The 22,703-nt window shown below is 41.4% G+C and overlaps 1 protein-coding gene across 1 annotated transcript in view; it reads left to right on the top strand.

Moving 5' to 3' along the window:
* zc3h3 (zinc finger CCCH-type containing 3) overlaps positions 1-22,703 on the top strand; it is a 70,271-nt gene that overhangs the window by 30,955 nt on the left and 16,613 nt on the right. Inside the window, exons 4-8 of the mRNA XM_057337705.1 lie at positions 1,945-2,083; positions 14,366-14,511; positions 15,669-15,741; positions 15,864-16,022; positions 22,312-22,381. Coding sequence (XP_057193688.1) covers positions 1,945-2,083; positions 14,366-14,511; positions 15,669-15,741; positions 15,864-16,022; positions 22,312-22,381 — 587 coding nt within the window. The remainder of the gene's footprint in view (positions 1-1,944; positions 2,084-14,365; positions 14,512-15,668; positions 15,742-15,863; positions 16,023-22,311; positions 22,382-22,703) is intronic.

Below are 22,703 nucleotides of genomic sequence, written 5' to 3'. Positions count from 1 at the left end.
TTTCACAGACTGGCATACACAACCTTTCGACGTAGGCCCACACACAAGAGTTTGCTCCCTCGTTTACATAGTCCGCTCGTATACTCAGAGGTACACACACTTCATCACTAGTGTAAAACACATATAAATGCTCATAAGGGGTCCTCCGTATCACATACACGTACACTTGGATCCAACCCTCCGCTTTGTGCTCTGTCGCTGTGCCGTGCTGTGCCGAGATTTCATCATCGGTAAATGTTTGTCGAAGATGAATTCCCTGGCTGATGCTGAAGTGTGTGTCTGGTGATAAATGGAGAGGGGCGGCCTGGCGTGGAAGATGGGGAAAATAGGAGGAGGAAGGGCTTATATTGTGACAGGAAATGCGAGATTTTATTGTAACATTCAGAAATGGCGATTAAACACAGGAGGAGTAGATATTTAAATAACAAAGGCTGTTATTAAAAACTATTTCTTTCTTTCTTTCCTTCCTTAATTCCTTCCTTCCTTCCTCCCGTCCTCCCAGCTGTCTTTCTTTCTTTTCCTTCTTTCAGTTCATTCTTTCTTCTTGTACGTTGGTTCTTCCTTGTTTCCTCACTTCCTGCTTTCCTTCCTCCTTTATTTTTTCCATCCTTCCTTTGAATTGCTGTACATTCTTCTAGAATTTGTTTTCAGGCTCATGTTGTTTTTATCCTCCTTTCTCTCACATTACTCATTACGAAGACAAAGTGTTCCCAGTCATAGTGAAAAATGTAGTGTCTCCCTGACATTTTCATGTATGTTCAAGCCAAAAAGGAATTTAGAATACTGTACTGACTGATCTTTTTTATTAAATGGATTATTCCGATCCATGTAATACATTTTTTTATGTGTCATAGTGTTTCTTTTGACATATATCTAGGTTTTTTGGAGCATTGGAGGAATGCTGTTAAAAATGTTGGTTTATTTACTCGCGTACTAAATCAGTCACCTCTATATTTACAGTTTTAATGTAATTTATCTAATTGCATATACTTTTACTTTATTATATGTACTTTATTATATAAAGTTTCAGCCAAAGCCTCTCTGTCTCTCGTCTTTACTAACCCTCTCTGATTCGTTTAAGTTCTTTAAGTAATTCCATTCCCCCGCTGGCTTGTCTAACATGCTAAATTGTAGGCGCTGGGAATAAATCTTCAGGGTTTTTAGCTCTGGTGTAAAGCGGAGACGAGCGAAAGCCGCCATGCCGAGTCCATCTTTTACTCAACCCGCATGCATGCATGTCACTTCAGCCCAGCCACTCATAAAGCAACATGATGGATAAATGAATACAGAAAGAAATAAATAAAAGCCACACTTATTCTCTCCTGCACATCCTTCCCTCCGCCTCTCTGATGGATCTATGAAATGATATAAGGAATAAGACTTAGAGATAGAGAAAGGAAGGGTTGGGGTGGAGAGACGGATATGATTTATTAGGCTGATAAAAATTCAGCCTTTGTTATTCAGTCATTTTTCCATGTGCGGCTTATTAAGGAGCGCACCTGCCAGAGGAAGACACTGTGTGTGCCAGTGTGTGTGTGTTTAAGTTGTGTGTCCTGTAGAGCAGAACTCAGAACTCACAAAACCAGTCTGAGACCACATCAAAATATGAGATTAAAATCTTCTTCATTAATCTTATTAAAAATACATATATTACAGTGGGATCGAAACCGAGTGTACACAGTAGCTCCATTAATCTTTTATAGATGAATCTTTATAAATAACCTGAACAAGTTGTGAGAATTATATTGGCAGCTCAATTGAAATGGGATTTTGTTTTTAGTTTAAATCCTACATGTAACTTAAGTTTCTGCAAACCACAGGCTGACTAACTAATGATTTGGTTATAGCCCACGCGGGCATCATTAGGTGATTAAGCATTATTGATCGGTGAAGTGACACGTCAACCATTAATTTCCTTCCGTGATTTGTATTTTTACTCCGCAGGCCCTCCCTTTCCATCAGTGCGAAGCCCGCCATCACATAGGGTCATCAAAACACGCTACAAGATTGACACGCGCAGGGCACACGCTGTCCACCACAGCCCCGCTCTTTCCTACAGGGTCAAGAGAGTCCAGTCGGCCAGGTAAGTCACTGTCATGAATGCGGGCCACTTCAGGACTGCCCCCCTGTTTCTGCTTTTCATCAGGGCTCATTTTAATGGTTTTGTGCTATCATAATCTCCATGTTTGCACGCGTGCCTGCACCCCACCCGCAATCACAGTCCGGCACAACCAATTACCAGGCTGATTAAAACCTCTCTGTTGACATTCACTGTCTCTCAGCGCCTAATAAAACCTTAAATAACCGCCTTGCCCTTAGTAACGCCACACAGAACCATAACTAACCGTCTCATCAGCGCTGATAATATGACGGAGAGAAGGTGCCGCTCATCATGGTAATCTATTATGGAAAATGTAACATAAACCATAAACATGTTCTGCGGGATGGCCCACATGCTTTGAGAACATGTGGGCGGTGACCGAGATGCCTAAATCAGACCATGGCTCCTTGAAATTGGTTTCATAACATTAAATGCAAAGGGAAAAAACAAAAAGGGAGAACAACCATAGCCAAAGGGTTATGTTATGTAAGGGTATAGTCGCTCGCATCAAATTCAAAGCTCTGCTCTTGGCCTACAAGACCACCACTGGTTCGGCACCCCCGTGTCTTCACTCGCTAATACAGACCTATGTACCGGCCAGATCCCTATGCTCTGCAAATGAACGATGTCTTGTAGTGCCATCGCCAGTAAGGGAAAAAATCCCTCTCACGTACCTTCTCTGGATCTGTTCCACATCTGTGGAATGATCTACCCGCTCCTACAAGATCAGCAGATTCTGTAGCCATTTTTAAGAATCGTCTTAATTTCTTTTATACTCTTTCTATCCTTAAAAAAAATCCTTTGGTTTGTATACTGTGGTAGGCTATACGAGACCAGTTTTTACTGCACTTATGCTTTTTGTTGTCCTTATGTTGTTCCAAATGCTTCTATTGTTTACCTAATTTGTAAGTCGCTTAGCATAAAAGCGTCTGCTAAGTGACTAAATGTAAATGTTTACATGTTAGCATGTTATTGTGCTCATATAAGAGCTGCAGGTCTGGTCTGCTTCATGTCTTAATCTTGTCTCTCTCGCTCTCTTATTTTTTGTAATTTACTTTATCCTTTCTACTGTCTTTGTTGTTATTAGTATTAATAATTAATAACAATGAATAATATTAATAATTATATATGATAACAATTATTATTATTATATAAATTATTTTAATTTATCAGGTTACTTCCTCAAAAGTACTAAGAATTATCTAACAGATAAAACAAGACTAAGACTCTGAATCCCAGCCTGACAACAGCAAAAGTAGGAAAGCTAGAAAGCTTCTAGATTGTGAATGCTTAATATAAAGACAGGGAGAAGAACGAGGGGTCACGGCTGTGTCTGTATGGCATTAGCTTTAGTCTGATAGGAGACCACTGAGAAATCCCATTCACTTAAGGGTGTAAATGAAGCACTCATGCGTGTGGGTGTAATTTTTTATTCCCACTCTTATCTACAGAGTTAAAATGATCTTCATAAATCCCCCTGCCGCGCGGCCCTGGCTTAGCCATGTAGAAAAAAGAGGCTGTGGCTTGCCACATTCAACAAAATAACTTTCTCTTTTATCTCCCTCTCTCTCTCTCTCTCTCTCTCTCTTTCCCATTCCCATTCTCTCTTTCTGGACCTTTCTGCCTTATTGAGAATTGTTTTACAGAGCCTTGAGTGGATAGCACTAAAAACTGGCCATTTAAAGCAGGACCAGAGCCTGGAATCATTTAAATATCTGATAGGCTGCTTAAGGAGCTGTACATTTGTGTTAATGGAGAATGGGGGATTTATAGAACAGATCTGTTTACAGTAAAGGTTTTTAAATCTAGTTCTATATGTTGCTTATATCAGTGCTCATTTTATGACGAATTGATCATAGGTTCTGAAGATAAGTAGCTTATGTGTTTATCGCTGTATGTGTTTGCGACTTGTTGCTCTAAGTTTGGTAAACTTCACTTTAAAGGCCTAGTGTGTAGTTTGAAAGGGAGGGGGAGTGCGCCGTTGGTTGCAGTTCGCAACCTCACCACTAGAGGCCACTAAAATCTCCACATTGCTCCTTTAAGAGATCTTGCTAAAGAAACATACTACTATTCCTGATTTAGTATGGCTCCTGATATATGCAGTCATCACATGTCAGTTAAGAACATTTTGGGCAACAGACGTGTAACAGCTGCTCTTGAAATAGATGATTAATAGATCTACAGGTCAGACTCTCATTTGAGCTCATTATTGAAGAGATGCTGACATTTTGACCTCAGCGGCCCTGTCTCAAGTATTCAGCACATGCATGCGTGTCTGTTACTGCAACATTTTCATTTAGAATGATACAGGGCAATGTTTTTGTCCATTCTGTTCAAATTCTCTTTTTCTTGTGGAATTATTTTGTAAGTGATTTGGCTACAGTATATTTTACTTAGCAATGTAACAGTGTACTTAATAGTGGTACAACTTGTAAATACACTTTGTTAAAATTATTTTTATGAGTGCTATTGTAATTTGTCATGTTTATATATGTGGCCCTGCCTGTGAAAACCCAGCTAAAGTCATTTTTTGTGGTTTACTGTTGTCTACATAAAATAATCCTACTGTACATAACGTACATAAAGATTCTGTAAAAATATAACATCTTTAAAATTGACTGAGGAAGTAGGGCTGGGCGATATTGACCAAAATTCATATCTCTGTATTTTTTTGATGAAAGGCGATATCCGATATGTATATCGATATTTTCTACAAAGTGGAATAAATGTTTACTAGCAAGTCAAAGCCTCATGTGAGATGTCACAATCACCTTTATTAAAATGGCTTGTGAAAATAAATTCAATGACAGGGTTTTTTTCCCTATTTGAAAACATAGACAGGGTTTTTCCTGGCTCAAAATGAGGCGGAGGTGGTGCCATCCTGATCTTGTACACACACACACACGCACAAACACACACACGCGCGCACACACACACGTAGGCCTACCGTACCTTTAAGTGGCTTAACCAAAGTGACTTTGAGTTTGACATATTAAAAGTTCTAACAAAATTAGATAAAAATGACAATTATTAAGTTATATAAAACATTACTTTTATTCAACCTAACAGAAATGTTTTTTTTATCAAATAAAGCATTTTTATCATTTTCAACTAACTTTTCAGCCCACAATAGCCAACTGAATTAACCAGTCTTTCAAAATGAGCAAAGCTCAGTCACATCTTTCATTCTCTGTGGTTCACTTTAAATGATTCAATGATCTCTTATATTCGCTAGTGACTGAAACGTACAATAGTTTAAATGAATCGGTTCAAATGAGTCATTCGTGTGCGAGTCGTTCTAAACGCAATGTGCGTTCATACTGGCGAACTCGCTGTGTACAGTATACGCTGATTCAACGATCCAACTGCACAGCTAAAGACATTACAATGATTTGCGTCATGTTAATTTAATAAATTTTAAGAAATTAAACATACTTGCATGCAAAACAAACAGCCGTGAAACACAGGCTGGCTCTTGTTCTGCAACTCTTTTTAGCGCCTCAGTGTGCTAATAACGAAACAGCGCCTCCACTGTGGCGTAATGTCGCCACTGCAGTTACAAATGACAGTCTGTTAAATGCACGCAGCATTTCTTGTTGCGAGGTCCATCCAGTTCGCGCGCAGAGCGAGAGTGTTCTGCTCACTCTGCATATGGGTACTGCGCATGTCAGACACCACAGAGCCGCTTCAAGTTCAATATACCCCATATCGGTATTAACGATATTGTCTAATCGCGTTGAAAAAATATATCGATATATCTTAAAAATGGTTGGATTTGTTAAAAATGACAGAAGACATATTCATTGTTTCCGAACTACTCCTATTAAGTTGTTGGATTTTGCAACAACTTGCATGCAGTTGTTATATCAGCCTTTTTTATGCTATAGCTGATATGCCAATGTTTTTACATTGATCAAAAAATGATAAATATTGCCGAATCTATGTGTATACTTAAAGGGATAGTTCACCCAAAAATGAATATTCTGTCATGAATCTAGTTGTTCCAAACCTGTTTAAATGTCTTTGTTCTGATGAAAACAGAGAAAGATATTTGGACAAATGCTTGTAACCGAACAGTTCTTGGACCCCATTGACCATAGTAGGAAAAATTACAATGGTAGTCAAAAGTTAGCCAAAACTGTATGCTTTCCTACATTCTTCAAAATATCATCTTTTGTGTTCATCACAACAAAAATATATATCACGTAATTTTTCATATTATGGTAGTCAATGGGGTCCAAGAACTGTTATAAGCATTCTTCCAAATATCTTTCTCTGTGTTCATCAGAACAAAGAAATGTATACAGATTTGGAACAACTCGAAGGTGAGTAAATGATGACGACATTTTTATTTTGTCTGTCCCTTTAATTATATAACAGCAATGTATTCTAAAGCGCTACCAATGTTTGCAATTTGTGTGCAATTGAATGATAATTTAGATTTGGGTATAATGGGTAAGTGAGTGTGTTTGTGGGGCTTCATTTGTGTAATGCAGATTTTGTGAGATGGCGTGCTTGGTTTCAGACTGCCTTTGAGCTGTGATGACTTACCGCCATTCATTTAGCTGCCTGCAATAAATATTGATTCATCAAGGGATTTTCAATTTGAACCTCTGTGACGCATTGTGAAATATTACAAGAGAGAGGGAAATGAGTAGGAGAGATAGTGTGGGGGAGAAGATAAGGGAAGATTTTTAACGATCCATCCAGCTTTTATTCATTCATTTGTTGGTGATGCTTATTTTTTAGAGTATTTTAGATTGTGGCGCTCTGCCACATACTGTACTCATTACATTTACACATTTGGCAGACGTTACATTTACGCTTTTATCCGAAGCTACTTACAGTGCATTTAAGTTACACATTTTACTTATCAGTGCTTACTGAGAATCAAACATGAGACCCGCTTTACCAGTTGAGCTACTGGAACACGTGGTTCCATCTGACGTACAGCATACTTTAATAAAAGCCGTGACACCAAGAGTGTCTCTGTGTTTGTTGGTTAACAAACAAGCACACAGATGGCTGTTCACCACCCAAGAACTCAAGCAGGCAAGGGACTGAAGCAGACAGGCGGAGTGCTCTTTAGCCCCTCACCCTTCCGTACAGTGACCCGGCATCCAGCGTGCCGGAGAGCGGTGGGAGTGTGTAGTCAGCAGTACGGCTATGTCAGGTGATTGAGTGTTTGAGGGGACCGGGTGGGGGAGGAAACGCCCTCGTAAATCCCCGGCAGCCACCAGAAAATAGATATAATCTCAACATTAACTACATTAATAGTAGCAGGAGTTGAATTAAGAAAGCCGTAAAGCATGGACGCCTGGGAATAAATTACACAAGCCCATGCACACACACACATGCAAGCATACAAACTGCCCTCCTCTCGTATGCAAGCATACAAACTGCCCGCCTCCCGTTACATGCTTGCTGTTTTGCTCTTTGTTTTCTGCATCTTCAATTTGTTAATTTTACTGTCATTTTACTGTTACACTACATTTTCCTTGAGGCAGATTTTTTGTTTATTTATTGTGGAACAGTGCATTGTATTTAAGCAGATTTAGCAAGTGTGATTTCTTTTCTGCAGTTCCCTAAGCTCTGTATATAAACATATATAAATATAAAAATGTACCAATGTTGTTATTTAAGGAGTTAAAAAACGTAACAAGATGTCCAACAGGATGGATGTCAAAGAATTAAAGTTAATTAAATGTAATTGAGTAAAGCCATTAAATGTCCAGTGGATGAAATTTAGCGACGTCTAGTGGTGAGGTTGCGAATTGCAACCAATGGCTCTCTCCACCCCTCCCTTTCGAAGCATTACGGTGGCTAACACAACACTAAGACGTTACGTTTTCCCTTCTTTGCCGTGGGAGATAACGTGTTTACGAAAAGCGCTCTGTAGAGCAGTTTGTCCGTTTAGGGCTACTGTAGAAACAACATGGCAAATTCCACGCAAGGGGACCCGCGGTGTATGTAGATAGAATTAGGTCATTCTAAGGTAATAAAAACATAATGCTTCATTGTGCAAGATCTTTATACACATGTGAAGATGTTGTTTTATATTATATTGCATTTCTGTCAATAAATCCTCCAAAAAATTACACATTTATTTTATTTCTGTCTTTGAAAATTGTAGGTGTAATATTTTATCCAGCATATTAAGATTCTATTCATGTCTGAGAATCACAAACGAGACACAATCATATACCGTTCACCTATTCTTTTTCTCCAGTCGACACGTGCGGTCACGCGTGCTCTCTCGGTATGGGTGGAGTGGCAAGCGTGGCCCTCATCAGGTTTAGTGCTCTGGTATTGATCAGCACAGGATGTGCTGCAGCATTGCTCTCCTCTCCTTTACCACCTCTCCATTCATCTCATCATGAGAGGTAAAGCGACCGAGAGCAGGATAAAGAGAAAAGAACTGGCGAAACAAATGTAGAGCGTAGGGCACAATTGTCCAAGTATAAACAGAAATGTTTGACTGTTAATACAGAGATTGCATCACAAAGTTGTTCTGTTTATTGCTGGTAACTAACTACATTATGTACTATAGGGATGTCCAGAGAAATCCACTGAAAGTCTTATGCTTTCTCTTGTTGGGTTTTTTTGTCAAACAATTGTTCAGTGACTTACAAGGCATTTAAAGGGATAGTTCGCCCAAAAATGAAAATGTTGTCATCATTTGCTCAAACCACTACAGACGATATTTTAAAGAATGGTGGTAAACAAAAAATGTTCACTTCACTTCTATTGTATGGACACAAAACCAATGAAAGTCAATGGAGACCATTGGTTTTCTGGTACCAGCATTTTTCAAAATATCTTCTTTTGTGTTTTGCAAAAGGAAGAAAGCCATACAGGTTTGAAATTACACGAGGGTGAGTAAATGATGACAGAATTTTCATTTTGGGGTGAACTATCCCTTTAATGAAACCCAGAAAACTGAAATAGTCAACCCACTAGTTCTTCCAGAAACGTACGGAATAAACCGTAGCGTGAACTTTGAAGGAAATAAAGTCAACAGAACTGAAATGATGATGACAACTGTTCAGTTTACCTCCTGTCATCTCGCCCCCAGCGGTACCATTTTCTCACTCCTGCCATTATTTCATCTTTTTGCCCACCTTTCTGCCCTTAGGGTGTCGCTTTCCAGTTTAGACGTTTTCCAGCTCTAATAGTCTTTAGTACGGTTATCACTTAGTTCCCTCATTATCTACTTTGCTTAAAGCAAAAACTCATTCACACGACGAAAATTGGTTAAGTGAAACCAGCCAGCTCATTTGAAGGGTAACTCTTTTTGTCTATTCTTCAGGACGAGCTCACTAATGCTTTCTCTGCAGCCAAATAGACAAGACAAGCATTATTGCGAATGCCCGTGCGGCCTGTGAATTCCTCCCCGTCACCAAAACAAAAGTCACATCGTTAATCACCACGCCGGAGTGCTGATTCGCTCTCTCCGCGGTCGAAACACAACAGGACACACATACGTGCATGTACACGTAAAGCCCAGACAGTTGAGTGAACGTATGCAGTCGTGAGCTGAATTATTGAAGTAGGCCTAACTTTTCTTAATTAAGAGTTTTTTTAACTTAATTAACATCGAGCTGAAGTTTACATACATCTCAGTTGGTCCTCGAACCGTCAGGCACTCCAACCCAGATGCGCTTTTGTGTTGACACAGGTGTGCAGTAGGCGCGGTAGCTCTTCCTTGCTGATGGTTGCTTACCGCGCCCCCTAAATATGCCACATACCAGCAAAAAAGAGATTTGTGTCTAGTGGGAGTGATAAAAATCATGATTCATTAGAGATGTTTGCTGTAAAAGCGTTTATTTTGACAGAATGAATTAAAGGGACAAAAACTGCGATTCGCCTGCGAGCCCCTTGAGGTGTAGGTCATCGTTAGCAAATCTGGTATGCCTACATAATGTCATGTTTACATTGCGTTATTCTTAATGTGAGCACCTGTCTTCAAAGTTTTGGTGTGCGAGTGAAATCAGTAAAGCTCTCTTTTTCTGCTCTCTTGTATCGCCCAGTAGAACTGAGGATTTTTTTAGATCATAGCTTCAGGGTCAGAGCCCCCTAACGCTAAATCACATCCAACTCCAACAGTGCAATTACAACCCATCGTGTGTCCCATAAAAATAATTCCCCACTGCCATTCAAGTGATACATGGGACGGCATGATGTGTCCCTCCAGACCATGAGTATAAGTGTGGTCGGTTCTCTCTGCTTCTGACAGAAGAGCTCTTGTGCCTTTGGTTCTGAGTTAATTTAAATCTAACTGATACCCGAACAAAAACAAAAGGAGTTTTGTGCCTACACTGTGGGATATGCAGTTTAGAGATTGCCGGTTAGCTGAAGATATCACAGTTGGAAAGGGTTTGAAGTGATACTTCACCCAAAAATGATAATTCTGTCATCATTTACTCACCCTCTTATCGTTTCAAACCTGTTTAACTGTCTTTCTTCCGCAGGACACAAAAGTAGATATTTTGAAGAATGTTTCCATCACCCATTTGCTTGCATTGGTTTTGTGTCCATACAGTAGAAGTGAATGGGTGCCGGGGCTGTTCAGTTACCAACTTTCTTTAAAATATCCTTTTTTTGGCGTTCTGCAAAAGAAAGAAATCCATACAGGTTTGAAATGACATAAAAGTGAGTAAATAATGACAGAATTTGTATTTTTGGGTGAACTATCACTTTAAGGGCAACTGGCTAAATTCTCCAAGCATGATGGAGCTCCTCCATATCAGACACAAGAGTTGACTAAGCAGTTTTTAACCGAAAAATGATGTCCTTACAACCCTGTATGATTTTCTTCTGCTGATCACAAAAGAAGATATTTTGAAGAATGTTGGTCACTAAATAACATTGGCCCCCATTGACTTCCATTGTATGGACACAAAACCACTGAGACATTTCTAAAACTATCTTATTTTGTGTTGCACAGAGGAGAGAATCATTTACAGGTTTTGAACGACATAACGGTAAATGTGCAATCCCTGGGATCGAACCCATGACATTGGTGTTGCTAGTGCCATGCTCTAACACTGAGCTACAGGAAAGTAGGAAAAATAAAACCAGACACTTTAATCTTAAACCCTGCTAAATGGAAATTTGCGTTTTTCCATATTTTTAATTTGTCACTGTGACTGAGGTTAACTGCTGTGCATGTTCCCTGTTCGTGTTGTGGCTCCATTAGGCTCCGTTATGGTTCATGGGTGCTCTGCCTGAGACCCAGTTAGGGCAGCTACTGTTCCCCCATTACGTTCATTATGGCTCCCATGGCTGCAGTCAGTGAGCCGGAATGGACCTGCGTGAGTTATGATATATGTGTGACATATGCTCTCACGGCTAAAAGGAAATTGATGCACAAGTTGTTCGGATCTTTTATCAGCGCACGTGTTTAAGGTGAACATTCTGCCATCATTTACTCACCCTCTTGACATTTCAAACCTGTATGAGTTTCTTTCTTCTGCTAAACACAAAAGAAGAATGTTGGTAACCAAACAACGGCGGTACCCATTGACCCATTGGTTTCATCTATACAATACAAGTGAATGGGAACCGCCATTGTTTGATTACCAACATTGTTCAAAATATATATTTTTGTGTTATGCAGATGAAAGAAAGTCATACGTTGAGGGTGAGTAAATAATGACAGAATTTTACAGATTTTTGGAAGAACTATTTCCTTAAGAGCATATTTTAGGGGGGCCTGATGTAGTGTCTTTAATATTTGATGCTGCTTGCTAAGGGAAGTAATACTGTTATTACTGCTTATACTAAGGATCGCCAACCTTAAATACACCATGCAATGTAGTCTATTTGTGTGAGCTTTGATTTTAGGATTTTCACCTAGTGGATATAACAAAATGAGCAAAAAATTACTCTTATAGACTTCTGTTGGTGCAGCAGACTCAAGTCTCTTTTTGTTTTAAATGTTTTAAAGCGAGTTTGCAAAATATAATTATATATTATATTGTATATATTATAAAACATTTAGTGGGGTCTTTTGTCTTTGAATTTAAGCCAGTGATGCCTTGTGTGCGTGTGTGTAGGAGTGTTCGGCCTCAGCGTTGATGCTGTGCTGTATGTGTGGGCTGGGGTTGGACGTAATGGCCAAGGCAATAGATTGTGTAGTTGAAGCTTTTGTATTGGGTGTAGATTGATGTTGAAGGTGATTTGCTGTAGGGCTTTAGATAGGCTCTCGAAAGCTCATGTCTTTTAATACAGAGCAGCTGCCCTCTCGCTCATACACTTCATCAGACACTTCTCCCACAATCACTCTCAAATACATAACTTTAAAGGTGAACTTGACTGTATACTATTGTGTGTAAAATACTGAGGATGATGAGCGTATATTGTAGTATTGACTTAGATTATCGCACGCACAGAGGTGAAGATGGGTTATCGGCTGATATTGAAATTAAAACGCCTGCTTGACAGACACTTTTCATCCTTTAATGACCTAAAAATGAAATTCTGTCATCATTTACTCACCCTCGTGTCCTTAAAAACCTGAATGACTCTATAACGTTTTCCATTGAGGTTGAGTAAATAATGACAAAATGGGAATTTTGGGGTAAACTTAAGATAAGAAACACACTAATCTTAAAAAGTGACTAGCAAGTTAGCCAATTTTCTATTTATTGTTATTTTTTTCACACCTAAATTTCTTAATACGGGGAATGTGTGTGTGTGTGTGTGTGCGTTCATGTTTGTATATCCCAGTGGGGACCTAAACCTGAATACACACCAACACATGGGGACTCGTGTCACCGTGGGGACCAAAATTGAGGTCCCCAGGGGCAAAAAAGCTAATAAATTGTACAGAACAATATTTTTTACAAATCTAAAAATGCAAAAAGTGTTCTATGATCTTTAGGTTTAGGGATAGGGTTAGGGATAGGGGATAGAATATACAGTTTGTACAGTATAAAAACATTACGCCTATGGACTGTCCCCACGGTGATAGTCAACCAAAGTGTGTGCGTGTGCGTGTGCGTGTGTGTGTGTGTGTGTGTGTGTGTGTATTTGAGAGAGGGGAAGCATCGCAGAGTATGTTTGGGGGCAGTCTCTCTGCTCTGGCCTCATGCCCTGGCAATTATCTCAATGATTTCCTCCTCTTTTCAATTCTCTCCATTTCCACACGGCCGTCCCCTCCATTAAAGGAGCAATTTACCAGAGTGCTGTGACACAGGAGCCAGGAGTAAGAGTAGAGAGATAGAGGGAGAGAGAGCATGTTAGTGTTGGTGTGTTTGGAAAGGTGAGGATGAGATTAGAAAAGAGTGTTGAAGGTGGGACGGTAAAACACAGGATGCTGAAGGAGAGAGAAAGAATAGCTGCGCTGCTGCCCTCATTCAGAAATGTGTGACGGGAAGTGATGCGCGCAGAATAAAGTCTCTTACAGGGGTCATATGAGACAAAACAGAGTTTATTGAAAACTCAGTGTACTGTAACTGAATTGATTACTTCCTCTTCGGTCTAAAAGAGACTATTGATTAAACATATGCTGCACAAACAGCTCATTCACAATCATTGAATGTCTAATGTTAGAAACCAAAACTGTTTACATATGACAACATGTACACATCAGCAATGTTTGGTTGGTGCTAGCTTAGTCCTAAGAGTTCAATTTAGAGATCTACAACAGTGATGATTGGAGTAATATTTTGGGTAGATCTAGATCACCACAACTTGTACTGTTCCTGGCTTTGTGTTGCAAAGAGACCGATAGATGGGACAGCACAAACAGTAATATGCCCGACAACAAACCATGAAAAGACAGTTTTTAAACCGATGTCTTAGTGATAGTTCACCCAAAAATGAATATTCTGTCATCATTTACTCACCCTCTTGTCATTTCAAACCTTTCTTTGAAGAAAGTTGGTAACTGAACAGCACGGGCCCCCATTCACTTCTATTGTATGGACACAGAAACAATGCAAGTGAATGGGGGCCAGTTAGCGACATTCTTCAAAATATCTTCTTTTGTGTTCTGCGGAAGAAAGAACCAGTTTGAAATGACAAGAGAGTGAGTAAATTATGACAAATAAAAAATAAGCAATCCTATGAGGTAACCGAAAGTAAATTGTGACTGTATTATTTTGTGCATAACACATTGACTTATGTCAATGGATCAAAGTGATGAAAATAATAGGATTTAAAAAATATAAAATATTTGTAACAAAATTTAATTGATCTGCTGTTATGCTATGTTATCTCTTATCATTTGTTTTTGTCTTTTTGCATTTTTTTATTCAGAATCCACCTGCAGAATCGCTTGAGGATGCCATCAGATAGGCATTGGAGGGGGCGGAGCATGAGGTGGATAGGCGGAGAACTATACAGAGTCTCAGCCAATAAGCTCTCTCGCACCCATGCCATCTGCTCACCTAACACTAGACCGGGTAACTAATGGACAGAAATCATTGCTTGTTTAAACATGCGTTACTTTTGAAAGATTATTGAGATTTGTAATTGTTTCTAATGTGCATGTGTTGGATTCAAATGCTCTATTTGTATGCAAACATTTTTATTTTATACAGTACATAAATATATGCCTCTTTGGTATTGCAGATGCATTTTTGTGAGGGTCAGTATACTGTATATCGGTTGTCTGTGAGTTCACAGACCAGACTTCCAACCCATCCAGTCAGAGTCATGGGTCGCCTTCTGAAATAATAAAGCTGTCATCTGTCACTGGTCACAGGATGAGAGAGAGAGACACAGAGAGACTGTAAATGGCCTAGATTAAACCGAGTCAGAAGTGGAATTTAAGATCAGCTACAGACTTCCACACAAACACACACATACACCTGTCTACTTATCATCTCCAGAACTTTATCTGTAGTCTTACCGCACACCGGTCTGGTATGGCTACACACAGACTTCATTTCTCACTCATTAACATAGACTTCACTATTGCACCTCACATAACCAGCCGTTTCTCATATGAACCCCCAGACCTTAATCCCCCCCCCCATGCCCTTAATGTACTGTAACTCAGCACTACATAGAGTACAAATTTCAAAACCTGTTTCTCTCTCATGTTTCCATTTGGCCATGGTTGATGGACTCTGCTTTATAAATAGACAGCTTGATATCTTGTCACAGTTTTACTGATTGGCCTCCATCACTACTGTTGAATGTGATGACCTGTGTTTACATGCTATTAGTCTTCCTTGTATAAATAAATAAGCATGTGTGCGAGGCTGGACGAGTCAAGAGGTAAGTAAAGCATCAGCCTATAGCTATCACAAAAAAACAATGCGTTTTGTACCCTTTATACTTTATGTGACTTTAAATGAACAGTGCTAAGGAATTTTGTTATTTTTTCATATTCATATTCTAATAAGCTTCTATTAGCTTATTATGAGATATTCAGTTTAATAGAAAGATTGGATCAGAATAATATCGATACTAAACAGTAAAAAGTCCAAGGGCTGTTATACTACAAAATATCAGCCCTCTTAGGATACTGTATAACTACTGCATAAAGATTTATAAACATTGATCTTTTTGTTTTCTAATATTGCCCCCATTTTTTTCCTTCTTCCTACAACAGGAGAGTGGTACAATCCAGATGTTTACTCGACTAACAACGATGCAAAATCATCCGCCACACGTTACATAGCCAGGTTGGTATTGTTAGAGATTGTTCATGCCACATGGTAATGCTACATAACAATTAACAGTATGAAAGCTTAATCGTATAATTTGTTTCGTTTCTTTTGTTGTTGTTTTTTTGGGTGGGTATCAGTCGTGCTGTGCAGAGGAGTTTAGCTATAATCCGACAGGCCTGTCAGAAAAAACAGAAGGCCAAGCAGTACTGCATGTACTATAACAGGTTCGGCAAATGTAACCATGGGGACGCCTGCCCATACATCCACGACGCCGACAAGGTGGCGGTCTGCACCAGGTACTACATATCTGCACACTCTCAGACTCACAATCTTTTGAAAAAAGTACTGCATTTCAAGCAGTACTTTTTACACATTAATGAGTTGAGAAATACTGTAAGTGAAGAGAAAATTTTATATTATATGGGCTGATAGCGCCAGTAAAACACAAACAGTGAGCAACTGAAATATGACACCATAGTAGCGCAGGTGTGGTAACCATGGCAATGGACAGAACCGCTCAGCCTGCTGCGTCCATAAGCACGCACTCACAGAACAGTTAAACGTCATGATCGTGATCAGATATAACAATAAAACTAAAATGGCACATTCATATTGTCGTCTGCACCGACTAAGAATGATGAAATGTAAATTACTAGGCAGATACACGTAAAAAGCTTACTCACTTTCATATGCGTATATGTGTAAGTATATACAGTACATTGAATATACATATAAACATTAACAACAGGAATGATGACTGGTCAAACAGGAATGATGACAAGGCATAAACGTTATGAAGCACGCTGGAAATCTGACTTACTTTAAAGGCACTCACACAACTTTAAACAGTTAAACGGTGCAATAGTTTAAACTTGTCCATCCGCATTCCAATCCGCTTGACTCCGCTCAGAGGGTAGGAGCACTCGCTTGTGCATGACTTGCGGGATGCTGATTGGTTGTCACCATGGATTCTGTGTGCCGATCAGCCTGGTCAACAAACGAAAAAAACTGATGACAGCATATTTGAATGCTGAATAATGGCCTTTTTTACAGCGGTAAAAAAAAATTAAAGTTACTTTAGTCGGGTATGGCTGGTAATTGTATGAGGCGTGCAACTGGGCGTGTGTACTGCTTATCTCCCACCTTAATCCGGGCTGTCCTCACTCTACCATCGGCTCCAGGAAATACCTCAGTAACCTCGCCCACAAGCCAGAGTGCTCTGGGTAGTTGAGGGTCGGCAATTAGGACCTTCGTACTAATCTCAATCTCTAATTTCTCATCTTGCCACTTCTGCCGAGTCTGGAGACTGGGGAGGTAGAACTTGAGCTAATGCTTCCAGAAGTGGTCAGCCAAAATTTGACTATGACGCCATCTGCGCCTGCTGATGAGTTCTGACTCTGGGTATACCACAGGAAGGAGTGATGAATCTGGCCGCCCCATGAGAAGACAGTTTGGTGTGATGGGTTCTAGATCAGACACATCAGATGAAGTGTAGCCCAGAGGCTTGGAATTCAGGATCCCTTCGATTTCCACCAGGACAGTTTGTAGAACTTCAAAGGTGACGGACTGCGCACCGAGGGTGGTTGTCAAGGCCTGTTTCAATGAACGAATCTCACGTTCCCAGCAACCACAAAAGTGCGGAGCGTTTGGGGGGTTAAAGCGAAAATGGATTTGCTGGCTGGCCAGTTGTCTTTGCAGTTCAGGGCCAAGAGCTGCATATGCCTCTTTCAGCTCTCTCTCACCTCCTTTGAAGTTTGTGCCTTGATCAGATAATAACTCAAAAGACTTGCCTCGCTATAATGCGTCTGAGAGCCATGAGGAATGAATCTGCATCAAGGCTATTTATCAGATCAATATAAACTTTTTCTCATTTCTCCGTCCTACCTTAACCATATATGGGCCAAAGCAGTCCACCCTTGTGGAGTAGAAGGCAGGCTTGAATAAACGTAATCGGGCTGGAGGAAGATCTGCCATTTTGGGTACTTCAGGCCTCTTCCTCAGCTTCTGACACTCCACACAAATGTGTTGACACCGCTTAATGGCCTCTCTGCCACGCAGAATCCAGTATTTGCGCCGAAGTTCAGCGAAAACTCTTTTGGGGCCTGGGTGATGCAGTGTAGAGTCATAACTGTGTGAGGAGTTTAGAGATCGGTGTTTTGGGTCTACGACAATAGGGTGCATTGCCTCAAGGTCTAAGTAGGGACTATAGCGCAGTCGACCTCCAACTCTAATCAGCTGAGTCTCTTGGTTGAGTTCTGGGGATAGAGTCTTTAACTGGCTGCTTCTGTGAAGAGGCTTACCTGCCTTCAACTGTTCCAGTTCAGAGGGGAAGCACTCCTTTTGAGCCTGCTGTAAAACTCTGATTTCAGCAGTTTTGTAGTCATCGGCTGTCAGACTACTGCCCACCGCCCCGTGCCGAGCTCTGGATTCCAGCAGTTCTCTGAAAGTTCTAAATCGGCTGATATCAGGGAATGCTACACTTGTTGTGAAGCATACAAGGAAGCAGGGGGCAGTTTTACGGAGCTCCTCATTGTTCTCAACAACCGGATGTGGGATTTCTGGCCACAGGTTTGGAGGATCCCTCAGAAAGGCTGGCCCCTGGTACAAATGGCTCTCTGGTCTCAGCTCACTTAGGCATTTCCCACATGTTATATCATCTGCAGGGTTATGAGCAGAAGGTACATAGCGCCAAGTGTGCTGTTCAGTGATGTCTTGGATCTCGGCTACACGAGTGCCAACAAATACCTTAAATCGGCAAGAGTCTGAATGCAGCCAGGCAAGGACTGTGGTGGAATCAGTCCACAAAATGATTTGATGGATTGGAAGATTTAGTTCTGTTTTGACCACTTTGGCGATTTGTGCACCAGTCAGTGCAGCACAGAGTTCCAGGCGGGGGATTTATTGTTGCTTTTTTGGGGCCACTCGTGATCTGGCCGTTACAAAGGCCAACTCCACGTCTCCATGTTGATACTCTGTGCGGAGGTAAGCGACTGATCCATAGGCCAGTTCAGATGTATCACAGAAGATGTGTATCTCCTGTTGGTTCACATCTGTGTCTCTGGCTGAGCTAGTATAACATCTCAGCAAGACAATGTGCTGTAAGGCGGGCAGTCTGTGGGCAAGTGTGGATCATCCCAATCTCTTTTTTTATCCCACAGGTGTTGCACTATGAGCTTAGCTTGCGTTGTGTAGGGAACAAGATAGCCCAGTGGGTCATACTGACTTGCCAAACTTTTGTAGATGTTACGCATGGTGTTCTCAGTCGTTTGAATGGACTGGTATTTGTAGGAGATGGTGTCTATTTGGTGATTCTAGAGAAGCCCCAGTGTAGATTCTTGGGTATCAGTTTGGCCCTGAGATATCCAACGTTCAGCGCCATCTGATCTGGCCTCTGGAGGTAAATGGCTTATTGTAGAAAGCTGATTACTGGACCACTGCCTCAACTCGAAACCCCCTTCTGCCAATAAGTGCCGAAGTTTGTTGACAAAACCTTTTGCTTCCTTCACTGATGTGAAGCTCTGCAGACAGTTGTCGACATAGAAGGACTTAAGAACCGAATGGCGAACATCTTCCCCAGGCTGGCTGCAGTGCAAAGACTGCACAACAGGGGTAGCATGTTGTGCCAAAGTGAAGGACCTGCCATTCATAAACCCTGGGTTGTTCCTCTACCTTCAGGTCTCTCTAGAGGAAACGGTGGTCTGTCTTCTGGGAGCAGTCTGATCTGGTGGAACATCCCCCGAATATCACTGCTAATGCCAACGGAGTGCTCTCTGAATCTGAGCAGCACTGCGAGGAGAGATGGTCCTAATACTGGCTCAGGCAGTAAGAGCTCATTCAGGTTTTGACCCTGATATTGGAACGAGCAGTTGAATACCACTCTGTTCTTCCCGTTGTGTTGGACCAGGTGATGGGGAATGTACCAGGCACTGGCATAGTTTGTTTCCGAATTGGGCTCCAACTTAATTGCATATCCTGCTTGTTCCAGCTTTCTTATCTCCCCAGCATAGGCAGCTGCTTTCTCTGAGTCCTTGGCCAGCCTTCTCTCAATGGCCTGCAGCTGTGGGAGAACTGCCTCCTTGGGGGCATGGAGATGTGGCATGTTCTTAACACGCAAAAGAGGTGTTGCATAACACTTAACACACATGCGTGTGTTCACTACTCTCTGGATGGGTTAAATGCAGAGGTCACATTTCGGGTATGCGTCACCATATCTGACTAATAGGTCACTTTCACTTTTTCACTTTCACTTTATTTTAACGCCATCCACTTCTACTCTGACTGATTTGCTCTCCAGGAGCTCAATGGCTTCGTGATCCTGTCTGTATCTGGTGCTCATCCTTTCACTTTGCCAGGGCAACACATCCATTTGCCAAAGTCTTTACACTTGTTTGAAAATGTCTATTTCTGGGGGGAAGACTGAGGAGAAAAGGCATTACTGGCCTGTGCCCTCATGCTGCAGGTGTTGCACTGGGCAAGTGTAAAGTCCATCCAAGGCGGGTCTTGATGGCTGCTGGACCCCCTGGAGGGCCTAGGCGGATTGGCTCTACTGCAGTAATCCGTGATCAAGACAGATCAAGACAAGGGTGAATTGCCACAGTGCCACATTGAAACAGTCGTTGGAGTGTTTGCTCTTCTGACGTGAATGTAGAGACAGCAGGGGGCGGCCATTACATTGCTTGCAACGCATTTTTAAATTACATTCTGCAACTTGATGACTCCTCCCACAACGCCAGCATCTATTGCAGTCTTTGATCCAGGTTCGCTTCTGGTCAACAGTGAGCTGCTTAAAGTTATTGCAGTTGTTAAGGGAGTGTTTACTGTTGTCACAGTAGGGGCAGTAATGTGTTAGGGCAGGTTTGGCAGAGGTAGTTGGTATCTTTGGCCAAGCAGGATGGTAGAACTTATAGCTGGTCGCTTAGAGTCCCTGACTACCTCACGTGCTGGATGTTTTTTGCAACTGGTGCCTGCAAACCTTGAGGTGTCCTCCTGCACTTGAATTTTGTACTCCAGCCATTCTGAGAGATCATGCAGAGTAGTAGTGGGAACTCTGTGGGGATGTGCAAAACGGCGAAAGCTGGACCTGAGGTCATGTGGCAGCTTCCCCAACAGCCTGGAGACATGAGAGCCATACAGCAACTCAAAGCTGCCCTTTCTTCCTAGTTGCTCCAGCATGCCTACGAGGGAACGAACCTTAAGGGCAAACAGTGGCAAACAACCTTTATGTCTCCACTGAGAATATTGGCCCCATCCATAAACTCCACAATACACTGCAGAGCAAGCTGATGAGGCTGGCCATATTGCTGATCCAGAGCTGACATTGTCTTTGTGAATGGCTGTTGTGAATGACTGTATGAATCTGCAATCAGCAAAGCTTCTTCTAGTTTAAGATGGTCAGTGAGTATTTGGAATTTGAATCTCTCAGTGGCATTTAACGGGGAGGATGTTCTCCAGGGTTATCTTCAGCCGTGAAAATTCCCTGGGATTCGGGTGTACAAAGTCTGGAATTGTAGGGGCTGGACCTCTGTACATCTGCTCTATCTCAGGACGAGGTATTGGGTTTTGCGCCCTATGTAAAGGTTGAGGAAGTGTGGCTTGAGGTTCGTGCCAGGCATACTGGCTAGGTCTGTGAGGTATATCCGATTTGGCGTAATCCTCCTTAGCCCACCTTGGTTCATGATGTGGAGAAAAATAAAAGTGCTGCTCAGCTCGTGGGGCCGCTACTGGAGTCTGTGAAACCTCAATACTGGGTTCAGACAGGTTTGTCTCATCACATCTGAGGTGCCGCCACTGGCTTAAAGCTCTTATCCATCGGCCTTGTTTTGAGCAAACGGCGTGGAGAAGGTGTAGGACATGAGGAGGGGACTGTACTGCAGGCTGTCGCTGCTCAACCTGGATCTGTAGCTGCTGCATTTGTCGTTTGAGTTTAGAGAGCTCCTGGACATACTGATCCTTAGTGGTCTAAAATTAGTCCTTTTCTCTCTGCATTGTTTGCAATGTACCCATCAGGTTGTCCTGGGCATGGCGGAGATCCCTATTCTCACGTTTGAGGATATCGGTCTCAGATTCCAAGGATTCAGTATCAGACCACTGCAAGTAGCTACCAGGTCCTGTGGGTTGCAGCGAGGGTTCTAGCATCCGGCTCGAAGGACCATGAAAAAAATTGTTTGGCTGAGTTAGCACTATTCCATATTATGTTGCCAGTTGGTAATAGACCCACTACCGATTAGAGACTAACACCAGATGGTAGGGTGTACGGGAGTAACCCATTTATTTTCACCACAACTCAGTACAACTCTTTGCATCCGTAGGTGTGTGGTTTTCTGTAATATAAAATATAATAAAGGCATATAAGTATATACACAATAACAACAAATAACCACGATAAATATAAACCAGTAAACATTTCAAGCAGTACTTTTTACACAATAATGAGTAGAGAAATAAGTGAAGAGAAAATGTGCTACAGTATATATGGGCTGATAGCGAATGCAGGTTGTGTTCAACTTGTTGGGTTAACATCATTCAGTATTTGAAATTGAAATGTGATTGGTTGTGTTCAACATTAAACTCTTGACTGATCGGCAGGTTTCTCCGTGGCACTTGTAAGCAGACGGATGGAACATGTCCTTTCTCTCATAAAGTGGCCAAAGAGAAGGTAGGTCCTAATCTTCATCAAAGCAACTTTCATCAAACGTTTGAAATCTATTTGATCTAAGCCTTATTTTTCTCATATGATATTAGTAATTGAACGTGATTAACTAATGCTGCTTGAGAGGATGTCAAAACTCAGTAAAGTCTAAACAGAAGTCATGATTGACTGGATGGGGTGGAATCAGGTTACTTTCAGTTCTTGATGGCCTGCGGGGTGATAATTAAAGATGGTATGGCAGGTTCTAAGCTTCCTCTCAGGTCATGATATGGTGTGTTACAGTGTCAGTATCTGTGAGGCAATCCGTGTAGATTCCACAGTTGCATAC

The sequence above is a fragment of the Triplophysa rosa genome, linkage group LG7, assembly GCF_024868665.1.
Source record: "Triplophysa rosa linkage group LG7, Trosa_1v2, whole genome shotgun sequence".
NCBI lineage: Eukaryota > Metazoa > Chordata > Actinopteri > Cypriniformes > Nemacheilidae > Triplophysa > Triplophysa rosa.
Note: the sequence above shows the minus strand (reverse complement) of the source record. Positions and strands in the feature narration are given on the sequence as shown.